At 49.3% G+C, this 24,907-nt stretch overlaps 1 protein-coding gene across 3 annotated transcripts in view; it reads right to left on the bottom strand.

Annotated features, from left to right (window-relative positions):
* The window catches only part of AGPAT2 (1-acylglycerol-3-phosphate O-acyltransferase 2), a 29,061-nt gene extending 4,501 nt beyond the window's left edge, over window positions 1-24,560 (bottom strand). Inside the window, exons 1-6 of one of the 3 annotated variants that reach the window (XM_043530750.1) lie at window positions 10,115-13,251; window positions 9,938-9,995; window positions 9,671-9,804; window positions 7,521-7,696; window positions 7,060-7,155; window positions 1,444-1,516 (exon numbers count right to left, since the gene is read on the bottom strand). In XM_043530750.1, coding sequence (XP_043386685.1) covers window positions 1,444-1,516; window positions 7,060-7,155; window positions 7,521-7,696; window positions 9,671-9,804; window positions 9,938-9,995; window positions 10,115-10,211 — 634 coding nt within the window. In that variant the 5' untranslated portion in view covers window positions 10,212-13,251. Of the gene's footprint in view, window positions 1-1,443; window positions 1,517-7,059; window positions 7,156-7,520; window positions 7,697-9,670; window positions 9,805-9,937; window positions 13,252-24,230 lie in introns of those variants that run through there. The other 2 variants (XM_037879619.2, XM_027823547.3) reach the window with 2 other exon arrangements.
* Between the last annotated feature and the right edge of the window lie 347 nt (window positions 24,561-24,907).

Raw genomic sequence — 24,907 nt, 5'->3', positions numbered from 1 at the left:
TGATTACGACAGCCTAGGACATTGCCGACTGTGCACAACACAATAGTGTCAGGTGCTTTGTTCACACGTTCCCTTTTTGTCCATCATCTACTGCAAGTATGGGCCAGACGAGAGTTAACCGGTCCATGCCTCAGCCAATTCTCTAGTGCAGCAGAGTGCTTACCCCTCTCCCTATGCCCCAATTTCTGTAGAGATATTTCTACCACAGGTCCAGAGCTGCCTCTTTAGGTAATAAGACCACAGCCTAGCTCTTACATAGCACTTTCCATCCAAAGATCTCCTTTTGAAAAAGCACTTTGTAAAATGGAGAGGACACTGACCTCAGATGGGGAAACTGAGGCAGAGAGCAGGGAAGTGACTTGCCTGAGATCACCCAGTAGCCGAGTCAGGCATAGAACCCAGGTCTCTCAAATCCCAGTGCAGTGCTCTAAACACTGGGCCACAATGCCTGCCTGAAGAGCAACTGCCTAGATCTCGTAATCAGGGTTTCCCCCTAGCCCAAGGCTCATCACCTCTGGAGGACAAGCCCAGCAGGGCGATTACTAAACCTGCAGACAATGGGAGAAGAATTGAGACGCCAGATGAGTGACACTGGGACAGGAGTGGCCTGGCGGTAAGCGAAAAGAGCAAGGAGACAGAAGCAGATGATTTTCTCCCCAAAGATTATCTTAAAAAGCTTCTAGTTGCTGCTGTCACTGCCTCCTTACTGGATTTGCTCATTGAAGCGAGGAGCTGAAAGGAACCAGGCATACGATATGCTGCCAGAGCGAACTGTGACCCACCGACAGCATCCCCTGACATTCTATCCCTGGGCCTCTCTACCCCCCCCAGGGGAGACTGCCTGTTGAGCCAAGTAATCTGGGGGGCTTTGGAAGGTTAGCAGCTGCTTAAGACGCTTGTAAGATGCAAGAATTTGATCCCTGGTCCCCAGAGGTGCCTAAATGCACCCTGCTTTTCATCTTAGAGCAGCTGGCCCAACACAGCACATAGAAACAATCCTGGCCCAGCACCAAGCATTGCCCCCTCTCGCCCATATGCTATTCTCACCACTGGGGTCAGGGTGCAACAGTTTAAGTGAAGGAGATTTGGAGGCTGCTTTTCAGAAGAGCTGAGCTCCTATTTGGGCACCTAAGGGCCAGATGGTCAAGAGAGCTCAATTGACTGAGCACTGTCTGAGATGAGCTCTGCTGGGAAAAAAAAACAAAAAACCCACCACAAACCGTCTAGCCCTGATCATAACTACTGAGTGCCTTGGACAATCTGGCTCTGGAAGACTCCAAGAAACTGAACAAACACAACTTAGTAAGAGGACAGCCACTGTGACAGGAATGCCCAAATAAAGGTGTCTCAACAACTCTGCCTTGAGCCCAGCTTTTCTTCTGCTGGGAGACGAGAAACACAGAGTCCACCCATAAACAAGAGGGGTTCAAAGCAGTACAGTACCTGATGTAAATAGCTTCTTGGCTGGATTGTAAAATGAAGAGAACGAGGAATACACCACAGGAATAATTGGAACCTTGAAAGGGGAGGAAAAAAGTATCAGAAAGTTAAAGAGGTTTTTTGTATTACAATAGCATGGCACCCACCAACACTGAGCCCGCATTGTGCTAGGTTGTCTACAAATACAGAGCAGAGTCCTAACTCTGATGAGCCTACAGTCCCCAAAGCCAAAGAACACAGAGGGTAGGAGACAGTTACTCTCTCCATTCCCATATGTAAAATGGAGTAAAAGATTAAGGCCCGGATCTTCAGAATGGTATTAGGAGCTTAACTCCCATTGAAATCAATGAAAATTAGACACTGCCACACCTTTGTGGAGCCCAAGTGATTTTCCTAAGGTCACAGGGAGCTTGCAGCAGTGCTGGGAATTGACCTGAGGTCTCAGGCCAGTGTTTTAGCCACAAAGTTACTCTCCCAATTCAAAGCTTCCTCAAGCCACCATCCTCCTCAGCCACGTTTAACCCTGCAACTCCCTAGGTTGAAAAGCAGCTCGAACATGCACCGCAAATGCCTCTGAGCACACAAGAGGGGGCAGGCCAGCTAGTGCTGGTTAAACATTTAGGAACAGGAATCACTGTTTGCAATCATTTATGAGCAAGGCAATGCCTCTCAGAGAAAGATGGAGAAGAAAAGGCAGTTATTTTTAATCCGGCACAATACGGAAGATCTATCATTGGCGACTTACTGAGAATGTAAATGAAGTCAGCCACACTGTCAGATGTTGTCCTTAGCCCAGTCTCTAGAAATCCATCTTTAATGACTTGTTACTGGATGGTTAATTTGTACATTGATTTGTAGTCTTTAGCTGCAATTGGCTTAAATCAAGTCACAGGCTCCACACTGGGTTTGATCTGCCCATTAGAGATCAAGGAGGTTGAGACAAATATACAGGAAATAGATTAAGAGCTACAATCTCAATATTTTCTGCTTCACTGTCAGTTATGGTCCCTTCTGCTCCTGGTATATTGAAGCTTGTTTACGTACAAACATCATGCCCTCCACAAACACAGAATAGACCTGAGATAGCAAGCAGTACAGTGTTTGGTTTTCAGAGTCTGGTAGGACTTCCTAAGCCTGAAGAAATCTGGGAGAAAACGGCCTAGCTACTCCGCTTCAAGTGAACTTCATAAAGTTCCAAAGTAGTGGCCTGGGAAACTAGAATCCTCCATGTATCTGCTCAGCAGGCCACTGCACCACTGCAAGCGTTATCCGCTTCCAGTGTGCTGGTGACCATTTAAATTGTATTTAAAAAGAAAAAAGAAAGAAAGAATTGGGTAAAGAGAAAAATGGTCACAGTACAATGGTCACAAAAGATAACTACTTTAGATGACAGACAGGAGTGGATCTTCAGCTGTAGAACCTACCATGTTACAGTTTAATAAACTCCTCTAACCAACCACTACAGAGTTGGAAATTAAACGATCCAGACCACAGCCTGTATAAGTTGTGCATCCTGGGGAAACAGCCACAACAGAGAGCGGGACGGATGCCCTCTGCGCTGGAGCGTAGTCTACGCTACAAAGTTTTGGGCTATATTGGCTAGCAGCATGCAACGAAAAAAAGTCTCACCCCCTCAGCCGACTTAGCTATGCTGGCAAAAGTGTACAGCGTAGAACCCAGCTGTGTCAATAAAAGAGCGCTTCTGTCAACACAGCTAGCGTTGTTCAGGAAGGGGGTTTAGCTACACCAGCAGACAGCTCCTTCTGCCACCTCACTGTGTCTACACTGCGGGTAGCGTTAGCCTAGCTATACTGGCAAAGCATTTGGAGGGTTGACAAGGCCTGAGGAATGGCTGACTAGAATCACATGCTCCCTGTGTGTCATTGGGGTTTGGGAGGAATACATAAGCATTCAAAATACAGGGCTGTCAGATGCTTAGCAGCAGCCATTTCAGAATGAAGGGGTGGCAACTAGCATATAAAGCCCCAGGAAGTATTCGGTTTCTAGGGCTGCAGACAAGTTTCTCCTGGGAGATAGCGGCTGTAAGTTGGCACGGCTGCTGCCTGCACCACACCCACTGGAGATCGAAAAGGATACTTTCCCTGGGCTGTGGTGCTGCATCTTTCACCAGCATGGAGCTTAAAAGCTTTAAAAAAAAAAAAAAAAGCCCAGAGATTTAAGATCAGATGAATGGTCAGCAACTAGGCTGGGGCCACTAAAGGATTCTGCTTTGGGAGTGGCGAGAAATCAGACACCTGTACGTCTCAGAGAGCACCAAATGTTCAGCCCTCAAGTGGCACAGCTTCTGAAACATGCCTCGTTTCTAGTGCAGCAGAGAGTAACACTCACTGGTGGTTAATCCGCCCTCCACAAATGAGACCGGAACAATTGTTGGTTTTGGAGGTTCAGATCAGTTCAGCAGCCAAGAAGGGCTTGCAGAGACACCTCCATAAGCCAGCAATGGTTAAGCCAGCAAGACTGAAGTTCATTTGCCCAAAGCGCCGAAGTCTTATGGTTTCTCCCTGGAACCTACCACTGTAGTATCTGAGCTTGAGATCTTTATATGCAAAGAAAAAAACCCGAGAGTACAGCATGTCTGGCTATGGAGCCAGTGTCACACTGTGGAGGTTTGGTGTGTCTAAACCAGGATATGCATGCCTACCTGCTCCCAAAGCTTTGGAGAGGTTGCGGTTTGTGGTTTGGGGGCCTGTTTTGGATACAAGAGAGCTGGTGCAAGACCAAAGCACGACCAAGAAGAGGAGAACTAACGCAGTCCAAGATTTTGTCCTCCCAATCTCTACCAGCCTAAATCTAGGCCAAACTCTTGTCTCTTTAGGTTCAGGTCCAACTTCTGCAGAATACCTGCCAAGAGCCATTTCTTGGATTAAGACAGGGAAGCAAGGCTGCCTGCAAGTCACGCAAGTTCAAGGATTTCCCCATGGCCTGTCTATGTGCTAAGGGAAACCCCAATTTTAAGATGCAAGTCACACTGTTCGCACTGTCTGGCGAGGCAGTAACTGATGGCTATCCAAATTAGGATAATTTAGGCCAAAAATCTGGTCTAAATTATCCTCTGTGGCATCACCTAAAATATTTAAGCCTTTTTAGGGGAAGAGTTAACAGATTTGGGGAGGGTGGGCAGGGAACACAGTTGCTCAAGCTAAATCATGCATCTCTCCCAAGCAGCTGAGTACTCTGGCAAAAAATTCAGATCGGGAAGTTCACCTCTGGCTTGCCCCAGCCGGGTGTTAGAGTTAGGTCCACATGTATGGGCAGATATCGCTGAGAGAAAGTCAAGTGGCTAGTGGATAGAGTTACAGAATAAGCTACACTGCTGGGCCCCAGTTAATAGCAGAACTGCAGTATGGTGCTAGCTTGAGACAACATCCTTGTGGCATGGCCTTAGGGCTTAGAGGTGAGGTCGACACTGGAATCTACTGAGAGACCTTTAGCTTACTGCAATTGGTCCCCATTCAGCAGAATGGAATCCTCCCAGGTCCTCAAAATTCCCCTAAACCCACCTTTGCTGCAGCATCTGCTCCACAGTGGTAGGCCAGACCCCATCCTAGGGTGACCAGATGTCCCAATTTTATAGGGACAGTCCCAATTTTGGGGGCTTTTTCTTATATAGGCACCTATTACCCCCGACCCCCTGTCCTGATCTTTTTACTCTTGCTATCTGGTCACTCTACCCCACCCACTCAGCAATTCTAGAAAACAACAACAATTAAGATAAGGAGCTGTTCTGGGTGCTCCCTTGTTAGCCACTCAAGGATCTTGTCATTTTAAGAAAGAGACGGCATTGAAGACCCTATAAAACAATGCCACAGGCTACACAGGAAGGACCAGCCATTTCCATTGAAATGGAGTCCAGAAGCTGCTTTAAAGGAACAAGCACTAACAATGACTCCAGTATTAAGGACTTGGATTCATTTCTTTACCCCTGAGGTTGTATTAAATCTTATAGGAGCCCCACACTGACAAGCTTGCAAGATGGGGCATCCAATGCTCTCCTTGCCCCGGTGCTCGCTAGATCACACCCTGCAGTAGGGGCTCTCGTCCTCATAGTAACTCATCCCCAGGAAGGAGGTAGCCATTGGCACAAACAAATTTAAATATACAAGAGGAACGATGCTCCCAGAAGCAACTGCTTGTCCTATCTATAGATCTGCAAACCCATCCCAGATGCTTTTAAATGGTTTGGCTCATCTAGGGCTGAGGGGGAAATACATTTTGCTGCATGTAGAGCCTAAGGTTTAGTGCACTGAAGCCTGTGCTCAGTCACCATTAAGTCTGATGGATCTGGTAGAGGCGGGGGTTTAAAGCCATGGTTTTCAACCAGGGGTACACGTACCCCTGGGGGGTACCTCAACTCATCTAGAGATTTGCCTAGTTTTACCACAGGCTACATAAAAACCACTAGCAAAGTCAGTACAAACTAAATTTTCATACAGACAATGACTTGTTTATACTGCTCTATGTACTACCCACTGAAACGCAAGTACAATATTTATATTCTAATTGATTTTATAATTATATGGTAAAAAAGTAAGAAAGTATTTTTATGTCTGATTTGCTAAGCAAGTGGTTTTTAAGTGAGGTGAAACTTGGGGGTACGCAAGACAAATCAGACACCTGAAAGGGGTAGTCGTTGGGAAGGGTTGAGAGCCACTGGTTTAAAGCCACCATAGTTCGCCATATTTAACAGCTACTCCAAGGTGCCTTTTATTTCAAGTTTCAGGCTTGCCCCACAGGAGTACTCTGCTGGAGGGCCACCAAGAGGCAGCACCTGCACCTTCTGCGGGATCACTCAAGAAACGTTGCAGCCTTCAGCACTGTTGGACAAGCTGCTTCCCCAGACCTCCCAGTACAGGGCTGTTCTCCAGAACCTGCTGAGTCACCAGTTCTGGTACTTGCAGGAACACGGAGAAGGCCTTAAACCCGGTTATGCAGCATTTGTATGTAGCGAAGCACATTTTAATCTTGGTTTCTTCCAAGATATGGCACTAATCAATCAGTCCCATCCTGCACTGTGCTAAACAACGCAGACACCACAGCACCTGCCGGGTCACCGTGCACTGTAGAGCAGGCAACACCGAGGAAGTGATTCAATTGGCTAAAGGAGGGATCTAACTGACAAAGGCGGGTTCTAACCCAAGTTATTGCAGGCTAGATGTGTGACTTAGAACTATGACTTTAGAAGCTATAATGCAAGCCAGTAGTAGAAGGAGCCAAGTTAGCCAGAATTTGATCACGTTTCATGGGATTGTCCTGGAGGAGAACGTTAGCTACGCCATGGTATTGGCTGGCCATCATCTCCTCCCCATGCACCAAGGAGGGCAGTCCCCACCAACCCATTTATCTGAAAAAGTTTCAGGTGCCATTTTCAAAGGAGACTCCCATACTTCTGGGAGCCCGGTGAGAAAGCTGCTTCTCTCTGCAACTTATTATCTTGGGTGCTCTGAAGACAGTGTTCACTTCAAAGGGTGTCTTTTATCATGGTCACATTTTGGACCGCTAAAGAACCCCGTGTTGCCAGTATCTGGTCACCATAGGTAGAGCTTTCACTGGAAGGCCCGTTTAGTGCTTTGGCCTGTGAAAGAAGCTGACCAGCATTACCTGTGCCTGTATAGCGAGATGAAAAGCTCCTTTCTTGAACGGTAACAAGTCACCATTCCCGTTCCTCGTGCCCTCCGGGTATATCCACACCTTCACCTGTAAGACAGTGAGATAAACCATGAAGTCCATTTGTTGGCACACCAAAAGTTAGCTGTAGAATTAACCCACAACCTCTCTAGAAAGGTTCTGTCGGATCATAGATAGCATGCCTCTGTTCCTAGTTGTTTGGAACCCCCCCAGAAGATTTTGCTGCAGGATATAGCTATAGCCAAGGCTGGCATTTGAAGTTTACACTAGCCACCAGGTACTACAGGTCAGACAATAGTTCTCATAGTATCCCACCCTCCCGCATCCTTAATCCAGTGTCCGACTAATATTCCGGCACATGCAGCCCTCTACTTGGTAACAAATGCAAGCTGTGCCCAGCACTCACAAAGCCTATTGGCATATACTGTACTCACGTTCTCATCCAGCATGGTCTGGGCAACCCGGGCCATCACTATCTTGGCATTGCTCGTACTCTTCCTGTTGATGAAGACAACCCCACCCAGGTACATTATCAGGCCCACAGGGCCCATGTACAGCAGCTCCTTCTTGCCGATCTGAACACAGTTATCTGGGAGGATTTCCATCAACCCTAAGCCCAGGGCGAAGGGAGAGAGTGTAAGAAGCCCACCCACAATAAGCCATGACAACAAGAACACCCTTCTCTCCACCCACAAACCAGATTGGCAGTGTACGCGTGACCCAACCCAGGCTTGCTGCCAAGCACCCAAAGTGAATGGGTGCAAGAGGCTGCATGTACAGGAAGGGCAGCAGCAGCCAGAGAGCTTTGCAAAGATGATCCCTTGCTGATTCAGAAGCATCGCTAGCTCGCAAACCACCACGTGTCTTTCAGCAGCTTTCAGGCATTAGACACCGAAGAGACTTAGTCATAAGAGGATGGAATGAGAAGGGGGCGTGGGCGGGAAGAGACATTGTAAAATAACCACCTGTTCAACAGCTCTGCCGCAGGGGCTTCCTAGGTTCTGCAGCAGGAGCATGGCAGAAGGGACCCATGTGCTTGCCATGGCTAGGGGAGCCTCTTCCTCTCTAACAGGGGCTGCAGCCCAGAAAGGCAATTTTTTTTACGTTTTACACTTACAGGGTGGCAGCAGGAGCCAATGGCTGGAGCAACGCGCTGCGATGGAGGAAACTGCGGTTTTATTCCCAACTCTGCCATCACTCCTCACTTTGCCTTAGACCCTCCCTGCTTACTCCCCTGTCTGCAAGATGGGGTTACAACACCACCACCTTTGGAAGAAACAGGTGATCCTAGACTCTAGTTGTGTTTGTACAGCACCTGCACAATGGCTTCCTGGTCCATGACAGGCTAAGGCACTATGATAAATAAAATAATAATAATAATAATAATAATGTCGTCTCAATTGCTGAGCCACCAGACAGGTTGCAGCTAGAAAGTAGGTGTACCACAGTCTCCTCCCTTGTTTGAAGGGCTCCATTAGCTTATTTTCTGGTGGTTTTTTGTTAAAACCCTTTCACTACCCCTGTCATGCTAACGTTATCTATTAAGATGAACAAACCTTTGGGACGTACCCAAGCGAGCCAGACAGTGCAACAAGAGGCATTCCAGCTGGCATATCTACCCATGGAAGGATGATGCACAGGATCCAATTACTGTCCCAACCTGGAGAAAGTGGAAGTATGGCCTCCAGGTGTCACTCCACATACCTCACTGCCTGGCTGGCCTTTTCTGTCTTTGCAGGACAGAGGGCTGCAAGCCAACCTTCCTAATAGGACAGTCTTCAAGTTCTGAATGAAGTAACAGACCCTAAGCCATGGGGAGACCTTGGCCTTTATTTCAGGGCAAGGGCAGAAGAACCTTTCCACTCAACTGAAGGCTAAGACTTGACCCATGCCTGCCATGGGTCAGTAATTGGGGTGGTACAGCTAAACCTGTTCAGAGCCTCAGCGAGCTGTAGTAACAAGTATCCTGCAGAGGATCACTAGAGAGCATGGGCAGAAGGAAAAAGGGGGGGCAGCCACATTCTTCTCCCGAGGGGGCACGAAGCCAGTCAGTGACCATTCAAACTAGGACTCTCATACCCCTGCTGTAAGCCACACTGAGTCCCTCTTGTGTGCCTGTGTTTGATTATCCCACTGCTGTTCTTACATCTGCCTCTGAAGCATCTAGCAGTGATCACTGTCATGGACTGGATACTGGACTAGATGGACCTTGGGTCTGATCCAGTCTGGCAATACCTAGATCACTACGTACCAGGCTACAGAGCTCAGCACTTCCACTGCTCTGTGGGGAGAGCCCAACCGCAAGTATACCCCTCCCTGCTCACCCAGTACCCCATTACACTGTGCATCTCCCCACTCCAAACACTGCTGTAGCTTTCAACATCGTAAATGGCAATTCCTGTAGGCAGAACTGACCAATGCACTGTGTGACATACAGACAGGTCTCCTGGAGCCTCTTCTACTACAAGGCTTGGAGACTCCCCAAATCAGGGGCAAGCGCAGGATTTCCCCAACAGCAAAGCTAGGTGCACCCAACAGTTCACTTTCAAATGAGACAGCTTCTTTCCCAACCCAAGCAACTCACCGATCATGTCCAGGATGCTCTGATGATTTGACACGATGACACATGGCTCCTCGATCTGGAAGTTCTCCAGACCTGTTGTCTCAAACCTCAGGCCATAAATATACTTGAAGCTCTTGACGATATTTTTGATGATTCTGCATAGAGAAAAAAAAAGAGGAGAGAGGTCAGGGCAGCAGGTCTCATGGAGTCGATAGTGTCTGCATCACGGTGTGGAAGATGCAGCACTAGTGCAGGAGAAAGAATCTGTTAAGGCAGATTCTCATTTACCTGCTCTCACACATGTCCTGGGATATCCCTGCATGAGCTGGAAGCTGCCTCATTTGCCCTGTAGTTTATTAGGAGGGGCAGGAGGATGTAACGTCCTTCAATTCCTGTCCCAAACAGTTGTCACATAACCCCACCCTCATCGACAGCCTCCCCGCACAAGGTCTTACACAAGGGTACCTTTGGACCAGCTCCTTCTGTGCAGTACAGCACACTGCTCCGCAGAACAGTCGCCCTCCCAGATCAGAGGTGTGCAGAGAAGCAGTGAACCCCTCATAGGACACTTCAGTGCCAAGGCAAGTCAATCAAACTACCATTTGCTCGCCCCCTGACGCCAGCACTCTGCCACAGGCCTGCTGTGCTCCAAAAAGGTGTGACATTCTTCCCCAGTCTGGGAAATTGCTTTGACTTTCTCAGTCCAAGCTACATAACTGAAAGGCCCATATAAGCAAAGGGCAAACAAGTTATCTACTGAGCTCAATGATCAAACACACAAACTACAGGATTTTGTAGACCTCTCCCTGGAAGTCATATTTGTTTATTTCTCTTCACATCTATCTGCACCATCATTGTAAGACACCGCCATCTGCAGGGGGAAAGCTTTGTCTAGTGAAACAGCCCACTACAGGAACCAGGTCAGTAGATTCACCACCTGCCATCTTCCAGCATGCAAGAATGCTAGACACGGTACATTAGCCATTATGTAATGCTACTTGAGATATCTGCCTAATGCAACTTATTTGGAGAGATGCTCACTCCAAAGAGCTTTGTGGGAAGGCACAGAGCAGCTTGGGATCCTTCTCAGTGCCATCTTTACCAGTTATTCTTTACAAAGAAGCAAGGGTACAATCCCCCAATGAACTCAGAGGAGAGCTCTGTATCTGTAGGGAGCACCACTGGCTTCAGTGGGGCTCCCCACACAAGTACTGGGGTCCAGCCGCATTGCCCATTGCTACACTAAGAAGAGCTGCTTCAGAAGTTCTGGCAAGAGAAAAGTTGTTTCCTGAACCTGTTGGAGATGGGCCATGCTAGCCCCACTGTTGGGTTTCCCCAACACACTCAGTCTTGCCTACTGAGTTAGGCTGCGGGCTCTTTGGGCAGGAGCCACGTTTTCAGGAGAGCTCAGCACCCAGTGACAAGACATTGGGCTGAGCACTGACGATGTGACTCAGTTTTGGGCTCAGCGCCCTACAGCACAAGCAGTCATTGTTTCTGAAACCAAGGGAGCCAATTTACAGCAATCTGGAAACAGCTGGATTAGTTTCTAGTAAAGAAAGTGAGAGTTTGGCTATTTGCTGAGGGAATTCCATGGAACAGAGACAGGATGACTGGTGCAGACTCAAGAACCAAGACCCCACCCTGTACAAGGATGCACACAAGCTTCCTGCCAGCAAGCAGAGATTAGGGTGCTGCTCCTACCACCCACACAGCTGGGTGGAGCCCTTATGGAATTAAGTGCCAAGTGAGAGTTTCATTTAAATTAAGGTTAGCAGTTAAAAACCAGAACTTCCAACTGCAAGCCTCCCATCCCTCTTCCCGGCATGCCACAGCGCTGGGACGAACAGAGCAATGACACAGGGCCAGGGGCATTCAGCAGCTACCAGAGATAAACTGCCCATACATTTCTAGCACCTATGCAAAGAGCCTGCTGTGCTGGATAAAACCCACATTTCACTGCTCCAACGCTCAGCCCTTCACCTCCTGCATGCTAACAGCTATGGGGGGGCAGGGGATGGCGCAGCCAGTAGGCGTCCCCATCGGAGAGGCAGAGGAAGCAAGCGCGTATGCTGGGAGTGTGCTGGAAGCTAACAGCCTCCCTCAGCAGATGTAGGGGATAAGAGAGATGGGGTGTGTGTGTAAAACACTTGAACACGAGCTGATTTTGTTTTCTGTGCTTAAGTGCCAGAGAATCTCACTGTAACACGCACGCTGTTTAAGACAAAAGACTTGATCTAATAAGAGAAGAGTGTGTGTTTGGATCTGCGCTTAGAAGCCATAGTGGTGGGACAGGGTCCCCCGAGCACAGAATTGGAGTGTGGGGCCCAGAGATCAGCTGGCCAGCGCATACTGGCTGTTTCAGGTGTGCGTGAGCGTGTACAGCTACTGCCACCTACAGGGGAGGATGATGAAGATGAAGGTGTGACAGCACATCTGGAACCTGGGAAGGTTAATGAGGAATCCGAGTATTTCATGCTCCCCTAATGCTGGCAGGGGAAGGAGAGGGAGGGGTGTCTTGTTAAAGCGGCTCTCAGCTTGGGGGCAGAAGGAGCGAACACCCTAACCAGACCTTCTCACACCACGGGCAGCAGCAGCTCTCTCCCACCTTTCCACATGAACATGCCAGACAGCCAGGCACAGCCCCGCTTGCCGAGACGGAAGTTCCCCCCACCTCCCCTGCACCAGGCTTGAGACTGCCTGGGTTGAGCATTTTCACTCTCCAATAAGCCCCCCAGCAAAAGAGATGGCCATTTCCGAAGCTCCCACTGTTGCCAACTCTCCATGGGCAGGGAGCAGCAATTCTGTAGCCAGACAGGGCAAAGGCTGCAGTTTCGTTTTCGCCCACATGGCAGCTTCTGCCAGCACAACTGTTTGTGCAGCTGCGCCCACCTCCCCACGTACCTTGGCTCAATGCATTTGATTTCACACAGCACCTCAGCGTGAGCCAGCATGTCCAGGGGCATTCACACAGAGCAGCAGTCTCCCGGATGCTTTACCTCCCAGCTCTGCACAGAGGCTGGCTAAAGCAGATCATCAACATGGTTAGAGATTCCTACCATCCATAGGAAACAAAACATAGGCGCACACACCCATGTCCCAAGCTAGGCCTCGGTTAGGGGGCAGACATGGTCAGCTGCCCTGGTTACTAGCAGAGTTTTAGCCACACAAGCCAGCATGCCTGCAGTTGGTCACAAGCACTCTTGTCCATACTACAAGTTAGGGTTTTCTCTCCTCCCTATCATCTCCACCTAGCTCTTATACGGCACTTTTCATCTGCAGACCTCAGAACACTTTAAAGGAGGTAAGTGTTATCCTTATTTTATAGATAGGGAAACTGAGGCCCAAGCCCAGCAGAAGAGGGACAGAGCCAGGTATAGAACCCAGTTCTCCCAAGTCCCCATCCTCTATCCACTAGGACACCCCTCCAAGCATTTCTCCTGCTCTACCTGGATTCTCTTCATTACAGCATGGCTTCTGGGAGGGGACCACTTAGTTCTTCCCAAGCCCTGCACGCTCAGGATGGTACAGTCTCCTCAAAAGCCCAACTAAATTTGAGAGAACTCTGCAAGTAGTTTTGGTTTGGACTGAACAGACTGGGGCTTTTACAGCCAGCTGAGTGGCATGCCAGAGGTGGACAACACCCACACCCAAGGGAGAATACATGGGGCACTGTGCCAGCACTAGGGCTGGTCAGGACCGGTTCTTCCCCTGCAGAAAATGGATGAAAATTGACAATTTTTCACATGTTCAAGTTTTCCCACAGGAAGAGTTCAACTGGTCAAAACACCAGATTCAGGCAAAGCCATTTCTGACAAAACAAAAAAACGAGAGTGAGAAAAGCAGCAGCTTTCTGCAAAGATTCTCATTTTGTCAAAAAACGATTTGCTATTAACAAAGTTGATCAAAGCGTCTGACTAGCCCGACTCAGCAGCTACTTGTTTTCCTAGACAGAAGCAAGGTCAGGAGAGGGCAACTTTTCCTCCTGGATCATTACTAAATCCTATTGATTTAGGGTTACTAGAGAGATGCTGAGCGAGCCAGCGGGAGTCACTGACAGGACAGCACTCACTCCCCAAACTAGTCAGGTCAGCAGAATACCAGACGTGGTTTGATATCGGCAGGACTGGTGCTAGAAGACTCAAGTCCTCTATCTACCAGACACAGCCCAGGTAATGCAACGTGAGCACCTCTGCATAGCACTGATCACAACACAGCAGGGCCGGTCAGTCCGGATGACTGTGGCCTACCCCGCACAGTGTCTACGCCAAGACTTGGGAGAAAGCCCCACTTCCTCCAGCTGCAGGAGTGGTTTGCACCAGGGACACTGACCCACAGAGAAGGGGACTGAGATAAGATTCATTTAAGTCAGTAAAAAGAAAAGGAGTACTTGTGGCACCTTGGAGACTAACCAATTTATCTGAGCATAAGCTTTCGTGAGCTACAGCTCACTTCATCGGATGCATTCAGTGGAGCTGTAGCTCACGAAAGCTTACGCTCAGATAAATTGGTTAGTCTCCAAGGTGCCACAAGTCCTCCTTTTCTTTTTGCAAATACAGACTAACACAGCTGCTACTCTGAAACCTGTCATTTAATTCAGTGAATCGCAGCCCATGGACTGGCCTGCAGGAGACCAACTGGCCTCCAGGGTGAAGCTAATGGCTCCTGTCTGGTGTGACAAAGTTCCTGCTCTACCTTGGTGGGTCTTGCGCTTATTGGTGGATTTGCTCGCCTCGGAGACTCACGGCAGCCCTCAGTTTGGCCGTTTTTGTGAACCCACAGTCCAGGTCAGCTCCTCCTGTGTCTGACCAGGAGTTGGGAGGTTTGGGGGGAACCCGGGCCTGGTCTCGACTCCAGGTTCCAGCCCAGGGCCCTGTGGAATGCAGCTGTCTCGAGTTCCTCCTGGAACAGCTGTGCGACAGCTACAACTCCCTGGGCTACTTCCCCATGGCCTCCTCCCAACACCTTCTTTATCCTCACCACAGGACCTTCCTCCTGGTGTCTAATAATGCTTGTACTCCTCAGTCCTCCAACAGTCCGCGTTCTCACTCTCAGCTCCCCGCGCCTCTTGCTCCCAGCTCCCCACACGTGCCCCACAAACTGAAGTGAGCTCCTTTTTAAACCCAGGTGCCCTGATTAGCCTGCCTTAATTGATTCTAGCAGCTTCTTGATTGGCTGCAGGTGTTCTAATCAGCCTGTCTGCCTTAATTGTTTCCAGAAAGTTCCTGATTGTTCAGAAACCTTCCGTTACCTTACCCAGGGAAAAAGAACCTACTTAACCTGGGGCTACTATATCTGCCAGGTGGAAATCAAGCCCGAGATGATTGGCCACTACCTGCGTGAGTTTTCCATCACTTACAAGCCAGTGAAACACCTGGCAGACCTGGTATCAGTGCCACCCACTCATCTAGGTTCATTCCTCTGAAGTAAATGACGCTTCGGGAAAATATTTTCTATATGTAAATAAAGAAAATGCTCCTGCAAAAAACCAAACCCCCACCCCCAAAAACAAACAAAAAATTCTCCTGTAGCCATCCGGCCTGACCCTGTCACACTGAGAAACTACAAATAAAGTTTCCTTTTTTCTGGTTCTCAAGGTGTCCGAATGAGCCAGTGCTCCACACACTCAAATAGAAACCTCCAGTGATTACCAACCCAGGCTGCATGCAAGTCTGCATCTTGACAGATCATTTTACTATAAGAGCAACGAACAGGAGACTGGCAATTGCTCAGAACTAGCATGCACAAACACACACACCAATTCGTTCTTTGCAGGAATCGGAGGCAGAGGTTTAGCCCATTTTGTCTCACTCCAGGCACAAAGTCAAAAGGATTGCGTGGTGGGGTTACGAGAGTCAATGTGACTAAGTCAGCACAAGGATCACCAGTATCCTAGCCATGAGAATGACCCAATTTCCAACTCCACCTCCCTTCCCTCGCCAAACCAGAGGAGAGGTCACTGCTCGGGAAACTAGGGCTCTGCAGAAAGCAGCAGGAGGAGCTGGTTACATATTAACCAAGAGCACATACTGGCAAGAATGAGGGAATGGCTTGATGTTGTAAGAGGAAGGTCCAGGTTGCACAACATGTGAGGGAGTTGTCCTGAAACTGCTCAGACCATAAAGGGTGAAGTACTGATCAGGAACAGAGCCAGAGCATACAGGGACTGACTCATTCAGCTACACTAACTGGGCAAGAGGAGGGGCATTGCAGCTAGGATTTCCTCCAGTACATGTGGTGACAGTATTACAAAGGTCATAAGCCTCATGCTTGTGAGAGAGTCTGCAGGGGACAGGAGGAAACGGCATTCCTTTACCTCCCTGGTTACTCAGCTGGGGCAACTAGAGGTTTCTACCGGCATAGCTACACTGTCCAGGCTTTGTAGTCTGTAGTACAGATAAATCCTGTCTGTCTTCCTACAGTTCCTGACCCTACTGCTGCTCAGTCTTATGGAGTAGCAGCTGTACTAAACTGACCTAGCTGACGGTTTTCATGGCTGCCCACAGGGTTAGAAAGAGCAGCCAACCTGCTGCAGCTTTGTCAGATCCCAGATGTCACTCCAGGGCCTCTGCTCTGTGTGTGTAAACAACACTGGCTCAGCTGTGCTCGCTTCATGTTTGTAAGGTTCTTTTCAACACTACATGCCAGAGGCCAAGTTCTTATTTTAAAACGAGACACTTACGTTCCGTACAAGTCACAGGCCCTCACCTGAGAGAGCTTCCTGACCACCAGACTGGATTTCACAACCCTCCACAAGCCACACTTGATTGTTAAACTAAAACATTAAGTCTAATTAATCAACCAACATGTTATCAGAGACCTAAGAATGTATTTCCAAGGGCATGTCTACACAGCAACTAAAACCCCCACAGTTGGCCTGTGCCAGCTGACTCAGACTCACAACGCTTGCGTTGTGGGGCTGTTTAACTGCAGTGTAAACGCTGGTGCCTGGAATCTAGGACCCTGTGAGGTGGGAGGGTCCCAGAGCTCTGGCTGCAGCCCAAGCCAGACATTCTGGTGTAGACCTTCCACACCACAATTAAAACATCCCCACAGCCTGAGCCCTGTGTGCCTGTGTCAGCTGGCACAGGCCAGCTGCGGGTGTCTAACTGCAGTGCACCCCCCCCCCCCCCCCCCGCACCAAAATATATTGTCAATGCAGGGTGCATTTCATGCTTCTGAAGTTCTAATGGGGCAGGCTACATGTTGGCAGCTTTAATGGGATTTCACAATCGGCTGTGTGTAACGAGTGACATCTGAGCCTCACGTTGGCATACAGTGACCTCTTCTCGGTCATGTTGGGTTTGACGTTATGGAGCCAGGAGTTGAATCAGCGGCAGGGGCAAGGATCTCTGTACCAGGTCATAAAGCCTGCCATGGGTATCTCTAAGCTGTGTGCATCATTCATTTAGTCAACTTTCATCAGTGCAGGTTAAACCTTAATCCACCAGTCTAGGTGCAGAGACCAGAGAATGGAGCCAGGGTGACATGCCCAGAGACTGGTGCTAAGGGTTAAAAGCCAAAATCTACACACTTACTCCTCATACCATGACCCCCACCCTCCCAGATGTGTGTGCAGGTGTACACACACACACCCACCCACCCTCTACCCTTCCTACCACCTTTGGAGATAGACTGAGAATAAACTGCACTGACTTCAGTGATGCTACCTGAAGACAACAGTAGGGGAATCACTGGCACCCGAGTACGGAATTAACCCAGCCAACATTTGGGTCCCATAACTCAAAGTTTGAATCCAGAACTTCTGCAGGTGCACAGCTCACATTTCAATTCAGCTGGATCAGAGCTGAAACACAAAGCTGAATTAGGCACTAACTGGTTACAGAAATACCAAGGCACAACACTATTTCAAGTACACACACACACACACACACACAGAGTCACAGGCAGTTCCGCTGTGCTCAAAACACCAGCCCCCAAAACTAACCGTCAGCTCTGCTGTAAAGCCTGGCACCTGTCCTTCCTGGAAAAGGCAGGGTCAGCCCAGCCCAGCCCAGCCCCGCCCCTTATCTACAGCAATAGAGTATTCTGTACCAAACAGAAAAGGAGTACTTGTGGCACCTTAGAGACTAACCAATTTATTTGAGCATAAGCTTTCGTGAGCTACAGCTCACTTCATCGGATGCATTCAGTGGAGCTGTAGCTCACGAAAGCTTATGCTCAAATAAATTGGTTAGTCTCCAAGGTGCCACAAGTACTCCTTTTCTTTTTGCGAATACAGACTAACACGGCTGTTACTCTGAAACCTGTACCAAACAGGAGATGCAACATGGATACTCTCCCCCTCCCAGCAGGGGACTTGGCTCACAGACAATCCAGGAAGCGGCTATGCCAGAAAGTCTCTCATTCAGCATGTGCAATCCCGCCACAGTGGAGCTGGACTTTAAAATAACTTGACCTTTGTTCTAACCAGAACAAGTTGAAGCCAGGAGCGCCCACCACCAGCTTTCCTCAGGAGGCAGTTTGCCTCTAGGCAGGCCCAGCACTATCTGCCACCCCGGGTGGTAATTGGCCCAGGACTCCTGGAAGGTTGTTTAACTAGTAATACCCAGGGGCACCAAAATACCAGCTTACCTTCCCCCTTCCCCCCCCCCCCCCCCCCGCCCAATATTGAGACCCCAGAACCAGCACTGCCTCGAGGCATAGCATTACGACAGGCCAGCTGCAGGTTTTTAATTGCAGTGCAGACATATCCTTTGTGGCCCTGAGAGCCTCCGCACCTTGATGCCCCACATCTATAAAAAGTGTGATACTTTGGATGAAAAGACTAAGCACAATGATGAGAATTACTATCATGCACAATCAGAGGGCCGGGGTATTGGCACGTCTCAGAGGGAACGATCCTGCTAACATGGCACAATACATGCAGAGTTCATAGACTGCAAAGCAAGTCATCATACGCCTGCCAGGATGAATGACCACCACAGAGCAGCACTAGGTAGGCAGCTAGTGCAGCGGTTGCGTTACACAAGCAGCATGCTGGTACAACACACATTTACAGTTAAAGGGGCACGGTTTAGTTTAACACCAAGATAGAGAGAGTTCTACAACCCTCTGAATCTTAATGAAATCATTTCCACTGGACTTTTAATTCCATGAAAGACAGTTCTACTTGGATCATTTCCCGGGGCGTTTGTAACTGCAGAACTGTGTTAGGTCAGTTGCGTATAACCTTTGCAGCACGCAGGGCCATGCTGGCAATATCCCAGGAAGTGGAGGACGGTGGCTTATTTGTATGTATTTACATGCACTGAGTCACTGCATTCCCCATCCCAAAAAACTCATTTTGAGGAAGTACAATACCTGGTTATCAGAATAGTTACATCTTGCATCTGACGAAGTGGGTTCTAACCACAAAAGCTTATGCCCAAATAAATTTGTTAGTCTCTAAGGTGCCACAAGGACTCCTCGTTATTTTTGCTGATACAGACTAACATAGCTACCACTCTAAAATCTTATCTTCAGTTTCCCCATCTGCCACATCAGTCCTCTGCTCACTCTCTTGCCTGCAGTCCCTCTACACAAGTCACTATTCTTGCTGGTCTCAACTCCCCACCCACTCTGGTGAAAAATCCTTCAGACCCACCCCTCACGCAGGAGGGCCAAACCTATCACTCCAGTGATCCAGGCTCTTGACTCTCCCACCACACTTCTACTGCAGTTTTGCTTCCCTACCCCCCCCCGTGCGCGCCCCCCCCCCCGCCACACACACGTAGGCAAGGGAAAGGAGACCAGAGTAGTTGAGATGTCTGGGTGGTGATATAGGGAGAACTAATTTAAAAAACAGACAGCCAGCAGAGCCAAACAAGGACAAGTCAGTCAGCTCTCCAAAGAATGCTTGCTGGAGAAGGGAAAGCCCTTGAATACTGTTCTCTTTCTGAAGTGAAAAAGTCTTCAGACCAAGTGTTGCAACTACAAACGCTATGATACCATAAAGACAATTTCCCCAACGTGCCGATATTTTTTACCCACGGCTACAGAACCCTTTTGGCTGTTTATCAAGGCAACAGAATTTCTGACAGATCAACAAAACAAAAAGACTCAATGGTCCACACAGAAGGCAAGATCTCAAGAAATATACACATCGGAAAGTGATGAAAGATTCAGAGTTCTCAGTGAATGACCCAAGGAAATTTTTAAACATCTCACTGTAGCAGGACTTTCCCTTCAAGTACAGCGGTTGCTTTGACAACATTAGAACACCGCCTCGGAGGTCAAATGAAGTACAATTAGATTTTTCTTCCTTCCTCCAGATCTAAAGAGAGGTCATGGTAGCGAGATCAACAGCTAGAGCCCAGGAGAAGAAGTTTTTGCTTTTATAAAAGTACTTTTACATCAAGCACACTTTCGGCCTGCTTTGAAAGGACAGTTGTATAGTCTCAATAGATTGAGGTGTCTTTCAGTTTTGTGGTGGTTCCTACAAGCCCTTCTGTATCCTCAGCTGAAGTATGTTGTATATACTTTGCAGAAATATTCTTTAGCACAATAATACTGGTTCCTGTTAGACTAGTGTTCTGTAAGAGACAGCTGTATATGTAAACAGCCAATAGATAGGTCAGGTACAAGTAGATAACATGCAGTGCGGTTCCTGAGTTTTGAGAGATCAGTATCTGTTGTTGTGCACTACGAATGGCTTAAGAGGTGGACACAAAGATGCAGGGATTGTTGCATGCAGCTCAAGGGAAAACTAGGTAGACTATTCCTATCTCTGGCCATGGCAGGCCACTGCTCTCAAAAGGTACACAGCAGTACCAGGGCACTGTTTTGACAGCTACACCTTTGCATTTAAAATATAGATTTGAAGCATGCAGGGAAACAGCCATTCTGAATCAATTCATTTTGCTCATGTGCAAGCTCAACACAGAGTTGCTGGCTTCTGCATCCCAGATTACATCATGTACCAATAGAAGTCACACTCTAGCTACTAAACTTCCACAACAGGATTATTACCACTGCACTGTAGTGAGACTACAAAAATCACTCGCTTGTCTCAGACCATCTTTATTTACTATCCAGGGGCATGTCATTCCACCTACCACTAACACATAGCTACCTCCAGGGTGGTACACAGAAGCTGCTTAATAGCACACAGCTACAATTAGAGATGGGACATGAATAAGGATGTCAGACCATGGAAACCATCCAAGGAATTTACAGATGTAAAACCACAACTGGGATTTGGCTAGGACTCGAAAAGGTTAACATCCCTACACTTCAGAAGAGGGTCAGCTTAGATACCTACCGGTCAGCCCCCTGTTTTCACATCTTATTCAAAAGACAGCACCTCCAGCTACACACTTGAGAGTTAATAGACAAAGCTGACAGTTTTATGCGTCAGGATAGATCTGTGTTTTCTCTTTGAAAACCCCTTTGGTTGCTCACAAGATTATAATTAACCTCATATGACCCCAATGCAGAAGCACCCTCATGCTGAACTAACCCATAATCACTGCTGTTTCAAACTACTTTTTGAGGAGTGGGGAGGCATGGGGAAAGAGGACCGTGGCAGCGGACATGAACATGAAGCTGCCACATGTGCACTGTGCGTAGAGAGAACAGAAGCAGAATCTGGTAGCCATGCTCCAACATACAGACAAGAGCAAAGGGACACACCGCTTTCAGAAGCGACAGCTATAACTGTAGATAGACATATCTGGGGAATAAAGAGGTTTAACCTTGCTCTGAGCAGGGATCCCAAGGATGGTTTAAAAAGCCATTGACAGGAAGGCTCCCAATACAGCCAAGTGGCATCAGCATGGAGTGAGCAACAGCATTTCCCAGTTGAGGGAGAGGCTTTACAGTCCTGCTCCAGTTCAATACAGTCCTGTCAGTTATAGGACTAGCGGCACCTCTGAATGCTTGCTGGTCTGAGTGCACCTCTCACGCCTTATCACGCCTTAACCTCTCCTGGGGTGGAATGCCACAGTTCTCCCACTCTTACCTAGGGGCCGGCATATCAGCCATTCTTATCCCGCAGGTTTGACTGCGTTTTTGGCTGGACTCCGAAGGGGTCTGACCAATAGTCTACAGATTCTACAGTGACAAAACAGCCTTCTTAAAACCAAGTATTGTTTATATTGCAGTAGGAACAAGGCATTTAGATGTTAAAAAAAAGTCTACCAGCATGTCTATCTTACCTAAAAATCCTCTGATGGTAACCTAGGCAGGCCTAGCTTCTACAGACACCTTAGCAGGTTCCTGCATCGCAGTCTGACTTGCCAAAATACACCTCATCGCCCATAGTGTTCCTTTTTAAACCTGCCACCACTCTTCTGATGGCCTGTATTCCGAGGCCCTTTCCTGTCCTGGCATCATCTCCTAATTCTCAAGTGTTTGCTGAGCAGTGGCTTGTCTTGAGCCATTTTCTCCCCACCCCAGCCCTCCATTAAACTAAACCAATACAGTCATACAGTAAGCATCCCAATAACCTGGGCAACATACAGTATTCATTAATTATTGCACAGCCATTCTAAATCAGGGTTCGTCAATAGGCAAACCAGCACCAAATCTGGACAGCCAGACGCTTTTGAACAGACCTCAAAAATATGTACTTATTTTTTTGTCCCCCCCAGTTCCAGCAAGACACTTTTGTTTAGTCAGGGGATCTATCTCCCAGGACAGTGACAGGAAATTCTACAGCCATCTTCAGCTTGCCTGGACTCTATACAACACCACTTTCAGTAGTGCCAGAGCCAGCATGATCAAGATACTACAGCTGTGAAAGTCCCAAGTGTTCTCAAAAAAAGTGCTCTTGTGTGACTAAGCGATTTCCCGAAGATCCTCACCCCAACCAGGACTGAACATTGTCAGAATCAGAGCAACATAACCTCTAAATGTAGCAATACAAACAGAAGTCTTATCTTTTCCACCAACAGAAGTTGGTCCAATAAAGTACAAGCTTTTGAGCTACACAGAGCTCTTCTTCAGGTCTGGAGAAGGAAGCGGAGTATCTGAGCTAAATGTGAGTTGGGACAGATTGTTAAGCAGAGGCAAAACAAGTCAGGGCTCCAACTGGAACAGGTTACCTAGGCCCGAATACAGCTCACTACCTTTCTTTTACGTTAAGTGACTTCCAAGCTTTCACATCCTCCTCTGGAGATTTCAGTAAGCAGGTGCATTATTGCGTAAGCGACAAGTTACTCAATCTAACAGATCACCCCACTTAGCCTGCTGTGTTTGACTCTAGGCAATGGGGTGGATAAAAAACTGAACAGATTAAAACTGCTTGAGTCATACAGTATTTAAAAAACCTCTGTCCAACTAATACATGTCCTCCAACTAGCAACTGAATGCATTAAACCTATAGAAAATCCACACTCCCACTTCAAAACAAAACTACACACCTAAGAAGCAGAAAGGAGGACATTCTAATAATAAAGAGTCCCAAGGATGTTTATGGGGCAGATCACATCTTAACAGAAACTTCATGAAGACCTCTCCTTCATAAGGACACAGGTCACCTCCCTGCCAATTTGCAATAGGTTTAACATCTGTGGCCTGCGCTGTGCAGGAGGTCGGACTAGATGATCATAATGGTCCCTTCTGACCTTAGTATCTATGAATCCTTGGGGCTGCAACAGCAACTGGATACAGGGACAAACAAGGTTAGGAAAGTATTTAATGTATTTTTAGCCACCGCACCTTCTAATGCAGGTTAACAACTGGAAAGGAAGAGAGCCAGCACCCTGTGGCCTGACATCCCTTGGCAAGCTACTCGTGGTAAATGGGCCACAGTTCCATAGCTTACAGTACCTAACCACCAGAGTTAAAAGCCGTCAGTGCTTTGGTTGTAAGCCTCTAAGGAGGTGTGTCGTTTCTGGGTGGTGGGGTGAGGGGGGGCCCCATTAACATCCTATCTCTTCCTCCTCCTAGTGTTGCCTGCTACCAAGGCCTGCAAGCCAACAGAAAGCAGTTACCTGTTTTAGCCTCCTATTGCTCAAGTCATTCAGAGCTGTCACAACACAGCATTTGTGACCTAGCTGTTGCGTTGACAGCAAAGGATTGCAGCACCGTGACTACTGGATGGGGCCATCACTGAAGGAAGGGCGAGTCCAGCCGGGCTATCACGAGGACAACGCTGGGGTTACAACACAAGACTCGTTTCGGGGTGCGGAGCCTTTCCACACTGGCTAACGGCAGGGCCGAGCGGCACAGAGGCGTGTTCACAAGCGGCCCCAGGACCCAGCGACCGCCCTGTCACACCCAGCTGGCAAACAAGCCCCCCTTTAAAGCGCTGAGCGCCCCCCCCCCCCCAGCCCGGGAGCGCAGGGGCCAAAGCGAGTCCGTGGAGCTGGCGGGTCCCCAGGGGGGCACACGAGTGAGCAGCACCCCGAAGGGCCCAGCCAAGGCCCCCCTCGCTCAGCAGGTTCACCCCCTCCCCCCCAGTTTCCCCACAGGCTGCCCGGGGGGCTCGGCCGCCCGGCTCCCCACCGGAGACCGCGCCCGGGGGGCGCTTCCCAAGCCGGCTCAGCCGCTCGCGGGGCCGGAGGCGGAGCGGGGCCGCCGGGCTCCTGCCGGGGCCGGGGCCGGGGCCGGGGCCCCCCGCTCCCGCCGCACTCGCCTCATGTTGCGCACGGTGCGGCCGCCGTGCCGCAGCAGGCAGAGCGGGACGGCCAGCGCCGAGGCCGCCAGGCACAGGACGCAGTAGACGCCGATCTTGAGCTGGAAGTGGGCGGCGGGGCTGAGCGCCAGCAGCGCGGGCAGCAGCAGGAGCAGCAGCAGCAGCAGGGCTGCGCCCCCCAGCAGCCAGCTCGGCTCCATGCTGCCCGGGACCCTCGTGGCCGGGCTGCGCCTCCGCGGCCGGCCGGGGACGCGGCGAAGTCAGCCCCGAACTCAGCCCGGTCGGCCGAGGGGCGGCCCCCGCCGCCCTTAAGGGGCGGTTCGCGCACCCCGCCCGGGGGAGGGGATCGGCCGGGCCCGCCCCGCCTGGCCTGGCCTGGCCTGGCCTGGCCTCGCCTCGCCTCGCCTCGCCTCGCCGGCCCGCCCGTCCGCCCTGCGGCCGGGGCTCCGCTCCCCGGGCCCGCCCCGCGCGCTTTCCTTCCTCACCCCTTCCTCCCCTGACACACTTCCCCCTTCCTCCCCTGACACACTCACGGTCTCTTCCTCCCTTGACACACTTCCCCCTTCCTCCCCCCGACACACTCACTGACTCTTCCTCCCTTGACACACTTCCCCCTTCCTCCCCTGACACACTTCCCCCTTCCTCCCCCCTGACACACTCACTGACTCTTCCTCCCC

The sequence above is a fragment of the Chelonia mydas genome, chromosome 16 (assembly GCF_015237465.2).
Source record: "Chelonia mydas isolate rCheMyd1 chromosome 16, rCheMyd1.pri.v2, whole genome shotgun sequence".
Classification (NCBI taxonomy): Eukaryota; Metazoa; Chordata; order Testudines; family Cheloniidae; genus Chelonia; species Chelonia mydas.
The sequence above is the reverse complement of the archived record's forward strand: the minus strand, read 5'-3'. Positions and strand labels throughout refer to the sequence as shown.